General features: G+C 52.1%; 2 protein-coding genes across 2 annotated transcripts in view; one reads left to right on the forward strand and one right to left on the reverse strand.

Annotated features, from left to right (window-relative positions):
• The first annotated feature begins 6 nt into the window (after positions 1–6).
• CCDC27 (coiled-coil domain containing 27) lies at positions 7–2720 on the forward strand. Its single transcript, XM_026862844.1, has 6 exons — positions 7–95; positions 617–747; positions 893–967; positions 1244–1456; positions 1984–2088; positions 2191–2720. Exons 3-6 carry the CDS (start codon positions 929–931, stop codon positions 2323–2325), a joined length of 492 nt encoding a protein of 163 aa, XP_026718645.1. The 5' UTR covers positions 7–95; positions 617–747; positions 893–928; the 3' UTR covers positions 2326–2720.
• The window catches only part of LRRC47 (leucine rich repeat containing 47), a 7078-nt gene continuing 892 nt past the window's right edge, over positions 2618–8803 (reverse strand). The window contains exons 2-8 of the mRNA XM_026862959.1: positions 8715–8796; positions 8090–8530; positions 7281–7397; positions 5973–6088; positions 5390–5492; positions 4895–4984; positions 2618–3997 (exon numbers count right to left, since the gene is read on the reverse strand). Coding sequence (XP_026718760.1) covers positions 3758–3997; positions 4895–4984; positions 5390–5492; positions 5973–6088; positions 7281–7397; positions 8090–8530; positions 8715–8796 — 1189 coding nt within the window. The 3' untranslated portion in view covers positions 2618–3757. The remainder of the gene's footprint in view (positions 3998–4894; positions 4985–5389; positions 5493–5972; positions 6089–7280; positions 7398–8089; positions 8531–8714; positions 8797–8803) is intronic.

Consider the following 8803-nt stretch of genomic DNA (forward strand, 5'->3'; position numbering starts at 1 on the left):
GCGGGGCGAGGCGAAGCTCACCGAGGTGCAGGGAGCCGAGCCAGAGCTCCGCCAGGAACTGCGGAAAGCGAGGGATGACTACAGCGTGGCCACAGGTACCTGGGGAAGGCGTCCAGAAGACACGCTGCTGCCCTAGCCCCCACGTTCACATCTTCTCACAGTTCGGCTCCTTCCACCTAGAAAAAAATCCTAGCTTAGGTTCTCACAAGCACAAAACATCCTGCTTTCCACAGTCACTTAGGGCGAGGCTGAAACGCCACTTTGTTTTGAAACCCCTTTCCCTGTAGAAGCAAAGTGCATGAGGAAACCCAGCAGAGGAAGCCCCCAGCGCTATTCCGGGGCATCCAGCAGCGTTTCAGCACTCTGGCAAATCTGTGTTTGTGCTGCCAGCCCTGCTATCCCTCACACAAGCAGGTCAGTTGAATAGATACCCCAGCAAAGTACTACAAAATGCATCACCCACCAGCATCACTGGGGCTGGAGCATTAAATTCCCCGCAGAGCCTGCGCCCTGAGGGCTACAACAGCAGCTCTGCTTACGCTTACCTGAAGGAGGGAGCCACAAAGCTTGTGGCAGGGATTTGGTTTGCTCAACAGCAGTACTCCCAACTTCACAGGTGTCATCTCTTCCTTGCAAAGACAGCTAGAGATCCAGGAATCCCAGCTTCGGAGAGCCACGTCTGAAAAGGAAACGCTCCAAAAGAAGCTCAGAGAGCAGGAAAAGCAGCTACAGGCCCTGTCTGCCAAGGTACGGCCCCGGGAGCGCGGCGGCCGTGGTCGGTAGGAGAGCTGGCAGCGGGGAGCCGGGCTTTGTGCGGCAGTTCCCTTCCTCGTAGAGAGGAGGTGCACCCGGGAACTGCAAAACTGACCCATAAAATAACTTTCTGCTGAAGTTTTGCAGCCTGAGAGAAGGAGAGAAACCCGAGGCAATGACGGCGACAATAGAGGAGAACTGCAGCCTGCGACAGGTGAATCTGGTGCAAAACTGCTACAGAAAATTCTTCTGTTAGCTGCACAGTTGTGCTTGTTTGGGGCTTGGGGGAGTTTGTCACATAAAAAAACCCTACTCAGTCCAGTAGTGTTAGAGAAAATGCCAATAATGGTTACCAGTACTGGCAGAGCTGTTAGTCTGTAAACTCTGCCCAGGAAATACAAGAAGCATTTGGACCAGCTACAGGGAAGATGCGGCCAAGCCTGCTCGCTTTCTTCCTCGCTGTAATACCCTGATTTATCCATCTCCTCAGGTCGTCGCAGAGCAAGAATCCAAACTGGCCGAGCAGAACAAGCTGATCAGCGAGTTAGAGGGGACAGTCAGGCAGCTGCAGGCAGAGGTGCTGAGGGGCCGATACCGCATCCACGAGCAGCAACGCGCCCAGCAGGCGACACAGAGCCAAGTTGAGATGCTGCAGCACAGGGAGCTGCAAGCCAGGGTGGCACTGGAGCGTGTCAGCAGCAGGGTAAGCACTCCTCCTGCCTCCCTCCTGGGAGACACTTCAACCACGGCAGCAGAGAATCTGGGAGCTTTGAAACATTCTTGGGCAAAGCACAGCGGGAGGTGTTCCAGGGCACTGCAGGCCTTTGCTCTCAGGACCCGGCTTCCCTTGGCAGCCACAGGGCCAGCAGAGCAGAAACTCAGGCCATTGGCTTCCCAGCTCTCACGTCACTTGCAAAGCAAAGGGGCCTCAAATACCAGAAACCCTTGAGAAATTCAGAGTTTCATCACCAGATTTCTAATACCCTTCCAGGCTCAAAGTAACAGGTGTCCCCTGAAAAGCACTTTCTGCCTGGTAGTGAGCACTGAGCCTGCTACCAGGGGGAGGGACTCGGTCCACTCAGAAACACATCATTATCCCAGCGCTCACAGCAGAGCCCAAACTGCCCGTAATTTCCCCTAAGCAGACTTCCCATTTCACCATTCACTAGTGCAGTCTCTGTAACTAAACACCTAAGACTAAACACACCTACTTTCCCCTTTTATCAAAAGTTTGAAAGATACCGAAGCAAAATCCTTCAGGCCACGTTCAGCACGGGAGGCAGCAAGGCTCCGCAGGCAGAGCTGGCGGACGAGGAGGTGCTGGAGGCGATGCAGGTACGCGGCGCGCGGGCAGCCGGTGGCAGGGCCGAGGGGGAGCGAGAACGCTCCGCAGCGCTGCTTCCGTCTGACGCCTTCCCGCCTCCGCTCGCATTCCAGAAAATCATTAACGAACGGCTGGAGTTCCTTCAGATGCTGAGACAGAAGGGCATCAAGGTCCCATCGCTCTACAGCATCGACGCGACTTTATCACCTGCCAGCGCGAGGGAGAGGAGGAAGAGCCCTGCGAGGTAGGAGCCTGAGGCACTGCAGCAGCCTCAGGCCCCTGCTCCTTGGTTTTGAGTCTTACTAACAAATTAAACTCATTTGACTGAAATCGAGTCCTGCAGGAATATCTGATTCGGTTGTTTCCGCCACCTCAGAGCACAACTGACTGTAACTCACCGCAGAAACAGCCGCGCTCGGAGGGAGGCCCGAGCACTGCGTCGTGTTACCGTTTTTGCAGCACACGATGGCTGCTTTGGCGAGTTTGTGTCGTTACACGACCGGCAAACTCACCAATGCCAGAACAAGGGACAGCGACATGTGACCGCAAGAACTCTTTTTATTTTTCCATTCAACACCCAAGTCCCAACACGTATTTGACACGGTAGCTAGAAGTGCAGTTAGAGCTCTGTATTTTTTAACAGGAAAAAAAGTCAGTCTGTAGGTCACCCCAGCTTACGGAGAGGTTCGCATTCACACAGGTAGGAGCCCGGATGTGAAAGTCACCCGGACTGCAACAGCTAGAACCACTCAGACTACCTGTATTTTGGAAGGTGTCCCCAACGCTCTTCACGTGGGAGCGTGACAGAAAGCTCCAGGAGGGTCACTCTGGGCGAGATCCTCGTGTTCGGGGAGTCGGGGAGCTTCAGCGGTGTCGATGGAAGGCAGCGTCAGCCCTCTGCACGGAGCGGAACTTCGGGAGCAGGAACAACCCCCCGTCCTCCATCAGCACCGATCAGCGGGGGCACAACAAGGGCACCACAGCTGGTGCTCCCACGAGGACGAGCGACGGCTCCGAAACGCACTGGGACACGCAAACCCCTGCACTCAATTCAACTGCTTTAAAAATGGAAGCTGTGTTAATGCCTGAACAGAGAAACCATCACTTTATAACCCGCTCCTCAAGTTCTGACAGCCTCTGAATTGTCACAATCACTCCAGATATAAAAATAAAATTGGGCAGGAGGAGACGTCAGCGCAGCGGCTTTGCGTTCTGTCCTCAGGACTGGCACACAGCTGGGACTGCGGTTCAGTGCTGTCACCTGCTGGATTTCCCAGTTTAGCTGCCAAAATAATCATCCAGCTGAAACACGCCAGGAAGAACCAGTGACCTCGCAGGAAAAAAGACAACTGCGCTCATTTTATAAACGCTACAATGGCACAACGATTTTCCCTACAAGCTAACGCCTTCTGACTTCCAGCACCACCTCTGCCCCTCAGTCGGCTTTTGAAGATGCTGTTCTCTGTCAGAACACCGATGACTTTCTATTAAGGCTGAAAGAATACGATAATCCTTGCCGTAGCTCGATCAAACCTGAAAGATTTTACAGACCCAGGCAGGAGGCACCGCATCTTTTCTTTTAAAAAACCCACAAACCGCCTCGCTGCGTACAAGTTGCGTTGTTGAATATGGAGGGGGAAAAAAAAAAAAAAGGAACCACTGTCTTAGCTTTGATAGCTGCTAGCGTATTACAGTCAGAAGAGAGGACACTGTGGCCAGGTCAGTTTTTGAGGGATAAAGTACTTTCAAGTTTCCATCTGTGTCCACCACCCGAACCTGCTCCACTACCAAGGGAAGATTCATCGCCTGCACGTTCTGGCTGGGGTTCAGATTCACTCGTCCACAAAGAGCATCAGATTCATCATCCGAGCCCGAGTCTTCCTTATTTTCCAAGGTAAATCTGTTCAGTTCTGCAATTTTCTGTTAAAAGCAAAACAGAAAACAAGATTAATTCTGCAGCTAAGGCCTCACAGCAACCCCAGGTTGCTTCCGAGGTGCAGATCTGGCCAGCATCTGCTGGAATATCTGCACGAAAACTTCTGCAGTGGGTCAGAACCTCCCAGGAAACAGAAAGGGGTTTTGATGTTATCACTGCTCTGCTCTCCAGGAGGGCCCGCTCCTCCGAACAGTTTAATTTTTCACATTTAACACAGAACTCGGCCTCTCTCAAAGATCATCACCGAGTTTGCTTTTGGTGCACCTGAAATTGTCTCCATTAGCAGCTGGTATCAACCACACAAACCAGCCTTCACCAACGTGTTCTAAGGGTCATGTGAACTGGATGAGGAAAAAATACATTTATCTTGAAAAATATTTAACAGCAAACTATCCTGTACTTGCCAAATCCCAAGTTTTAACCTTTCAGTAAGAAAGCTTTAATGAAAAGGAAGCGTGTTGACGAGCATTTAATGTGGCTGTCCTGCCACTAGTACGTATCTGAGAGGTAATTCTTTGATAAAAACAGACCAGGCAAGGCCGAGGTGAGAAATCTCCCCAAAAGAATTTATTGGCAGCAGCTCAAGCCATGAGCTCACTAACAAGGGGAAGGTGTTCAAAGTCAAACCGTGCATCTCCACTTGTGGTAACACAATGTTATTTACCCTGGTGAGCTTTGAGGTCTGACGGTTAGTCAGGTTATAAAAGAATATAAAAACCTTTTGTGACACAGCAAGAATGGAGGAGTAAGTGAAGGGGAGGGAATGATAATAGTGCTCAAATAAAAACTGACTTCTGTACTCTTCTCAATACACGTGAGTGATTAACCATTTTGTTAAGATGCATGGCAAGAACAGAGGATTATCTTCCTGAACTACTTACCAGGATCAGTGCGTCCATGACATCTTTGCATATCTGTAAACTGGTATCACTTGTCACTTCCAGAAACAGATCACGGGTTTCTTTTCTAATCTGTAAGAATTTCACAGGTAAAGCACGTAAGGGATCGGAGCGCACTCACCCACAGGCTCTCAGCACCGTTTTGGTACACAAGCTGCAGGAAGGGCTTTCATTCACTTCCACCAGAGGCAAAGTTCTGCCTTCCTTGACAGAAAGTCAGAAGCCACCTCTGCAAAGGCAGGCGGGTGCCTTTGGAACAGCTTGCCAAAGCCTGGCAGATTTACCAAGGTGAAAAATACAACGTCAAGATCCATCTCAATCTGACAACCCAGCAGAGAAGGTTCAGGCTTTGAAGATTTATATTTGGAACGCGATCACAAGTTTCACAGAACCGTGCCTATCTTTGGATCTGGAGCTAAGCCTCTCTCTGTGGAAAGTGACACTGTTTAATTCTGATTAATTCCTCTAAGGGAGTACCTTTGTCTTCTCACTATTGGTTATCGGAGGGAAAGAAATCACCACGCCTTCGGCATCCACGAGACAGGGGTAGTTATCTTTGCCATCCAATAACTGCAGGTACCTGCCAAGAAAAGCAAAGGAGCAAAAAGTGAGCAACTGAAACAGCAGCTGGACACAACGGCAGAAAACAGTGACAAAAGCCAGCGCCACGCTCCGCCTCAGAGCTCACCCACGGCAGATTTACCGCGCCCCCGATTCACACGGCGCGCTGACATTCATCCCTCTTTGTTTCCCTTCTGTTTGCTATTCTAAATGTCTCTGTCACCTCTAAGAATAATTCAGATGACAAGAACTTACTCTTGGCACAGCCAGAGGTAATGGCAGGCGCTCATCACCTCATTTCACCCCAGGTACTCTGTGTGTAAATGCAGCTCGGTGTTTTTCGCCGCAGGTGCCCAAGCTCGCGCGGGGTTTCCAGCCCCGCCACCCTCACAGAACACCCCTCCCAATAACGTTCAAGCACCTTCTCGTCAGCGCTGCCTTTCCATACCAGTTACCAAAATTCACGTGAAAAAAACCCACAAAAGACCAGCGTACTGACTTGTGCAATCCAGAAACGTTCTGACGCTTCTTCTGCTTCCTCTGCTCCTCAGCCTCTGACTGCAGCTGACGGAGAAGATCCTTTGCCTTGATCTCCTTTCGACCCAGGGGCATTATCTACTCCATACGAGAAAAGAAACATTGGGATTTAAGAGTGGCTCAAACGCTGGGGTTATTAAAACTCTCCTGTAAGCCAGTCAATAGTAACAACCACACTTCTGTGTGCCACCGGTCCTAACGCCTTTTTCAGTGTGGCCACGCACTTTCTACTTAACATGGACCACGATGATTACACAGAGTTTAAAACTTGGCGTGAGCTACAACACCCACGTGAAAAACAGGCTCATCCACTAGTACCCAACCAGTCCCAGACAGCTTCTTAGCCGGTTCCTTCGCTGTCACTACTTGCTGAATAACACGAAAACCTGCTGCCCCGTCACAGAAGCCTGTAGGAAAGGCTCTGGGAGCCAGCAGGAAAAGGGAGAACTCGTCCCCGAGGACCAGGCCACGTGCACAGACAGTTAGAGACACGAGGTGTCTAGAGAGCAGAATACACCAAAAACTTGGGGTCAGCCCCAGAGAGGGTCCCAACTGCTCTCGGAGGGCCTCTGGAGGGAGGATAATTAACAGACATGCTGAAATAGGCCTAAATAAATAAGGATGACAAATTTGAAATAAAATTTTTATATTCTGGATTGAAGTTACAAGTACAGTCTAAGAGCTTGTCACACAGATGTACTGTGAGCTTTTTTTATTTATTATTTCCCTTCTTTGAAAGCAGCAACATCGGTAACCTGAGACTGGGTCAATCAGCAGACCCTGCTCTGATTTAATGAGGTTACCCTGAAGGCTGCTGCCGTTTCAGGTGCGCCAACAAGCACCTGCTTTGCTGCACGACACTCCACGCACATCCCAACCAACAGGGACCTCCAGGGAACATTAAGGTGGTAACACCACAACAAGGGAGAAAGGATCAACACCGAAACTCCGACACCTCGGTCACCTTAGGCAAAGGCACATGTTAAGCGAGATCACAATGGTTTTAGAGGGGGAAAAAAAGTCTACAACTGCTTTCCCTGATGAAGTCCTCAGACTCAGCACTCTTAACTGGTCCTGGAGCAGCAGCAAGGCTTGTCCAAGCAGGCCTTGGTACAGCAGGATAGCAAGGAAATGAGTAGAGATTCTAAACTAAAGTTCCTGTAATTAGTTTCCTTGGATCTACAGGGAAAGAAAATTTTCTCCATTCCATACAGATCCAGAAAACAAAAAGGAAAAAAAGTGGAAAGGCCCCCGATGCCACCGGCCCTACCTTCAGCTCGTCAGGAGGCTGAACACTGTATGTCAGAGGGCCCCTGACCAGCTGCAAGTCGTGGGTGGCAATTGTGGCTGCTGTCCGCTTTTCACAGATGTCTTCATGCAGTTTAGTCTGAAACACAAAGGATGCCATCAGAATACATCAAAAACATCAACAGGATTTATTCCTCCTGGGGTTCAGCATTTTATGTAGCATTATCAGCTAGCTGAGCGACCCTTCTGTGCTAACTGGACCCTTCTCTTTGCCTGCAAAAGTATTTTATCTGAATTACAACCCAAACGCAAAGATAGCAAAGCTCAGCACACAACCTATTTCCCAAGATGCAGACGAACAGTTTCAGATCAGAAACCAATCCCAAACGCGCGTCCCACAATCCGAGGGAAGCCAACGCCGCTGCCCGAGGGACGGGCGAGCGGCCTGGCAGGAGAAGGCTGGTGACGCCTCGGCTGGAGGCCTGGGCTGGGATCAGGGAACCTGGAGCCAAACCAGGCTGCGTCTGGCGTGGACGCGGGTTTAGGAGCAGTCCTCGTCCCGCAGCACTCACAAGCTGGTGGTGCAGCGGCACCATCGCAGGCGCCTGCGCGCTCATCGCCCTCTCACGGCAAAATCTGAGCTCGTTCGGGTTCTTTGGGAAAACCAGTTCTGCTGGTGACGGCCCGAGCAGGCGGCAGGTCGCGGGCAGGGGCCACGCCGCGCCGCCGTCCCCTCAGCCAAGAGCTCACCCCAAATTTCAGAAAATTATCTGCTGGCTGGAGCCCAGCCCATTTCCAACTCTCCCACGGCAAACGATCGACAGCAGTTACCTGCGCGGACAGGAACCTCTTCAGAGCACTTCCCGGCTTGAGGTTGACTCCCTTCAGCACGCAGCACACAATGAAGGCTCGGACGTCTCTGACGCCCGGGCTCACTTTCACCACCAAAGGCGCCGGGTTTTCGGAGACATGCAGAATCTTCACCAGCAGCTTGCTCGCCTCCTCCACCTCGTCCTGCTCCCCATCGTCCTTCTTCTGCTGCTTCTCTCTCTTCTTCTTCCTGGCCTCCTCCCTGGAGCTCTCGCCCTTCCCCTTCCCGCGGCCGCCAGCCCGCAGGTACTCCAGGATGGCCTTCGTCTGGCAGCCGTTGACCATCTTCTCCAACCGCTTGTCCTTCAGCTGGTTGCCCTTGAAGTTGGCTTCCTTCAGCCGGGGGCAGTCGGCCAGCGCGGCGGGCAGCTCCTTCAGCTGGTTGTTGGCCACGTCCAGGCTCTGGAAGAGAAAGACGGAGAGGTGAGGGGACGGGGTGGCGAGGCTGTGAGGGGACGAGGGGACGTGGGGATGGACGAGGGGACGTGGGGACGGATGAGGGGACGTGGGGACGGACGAGGGGACGTGGGGATGGACGAGGGGACATGAGGGGAGGAAGGCGCGAGGGGACGGGGCCCGCTCCCACCTTGAGGGCCGTGAGGGCGGCGATGCCGGCACCCAGCTCCTCCACCTCGTTGTCGGCCGCCTCCAGGCGGCTGAGGCTGTCTCTTATAC

This window comes from Athene cunicularia (genome assembly GCF_003259725.1).
Source record: "Athene cunicularia isolate RWA chromosome 21 unlocalized genomic scaffold, athCun1 chr21_part1, whole genome shotgun sequence".
Lineage (NCBI taxonomy): Eukaryota > Metazoa > Chordata > Aves > Strigiformes > Strigidae > Athene > Athene cunicularia.

Coding starts and splice junctions, on each gene's coding strand:
- CCDC27 (XM_026862844.1), top strand. CDS start 929: ATGACGGCGACAATAGAGGAGAACTGCAGCCTGCGACAG. Junction 1,457..1,983: donor TGGAGCGTGTCAGCAGCAGG/GTAAGCACTCCT, acceptor TTTTATCAAAAG/TTTGAAAGATACCGAAGCAA. Junction 2,089..2,190: donor AGGTGCTGGAGGCGATGCAG/GTACGCGGCGCG, acceptor CTCGCATTCCAG/AAAATCATTAACGAACGGCT.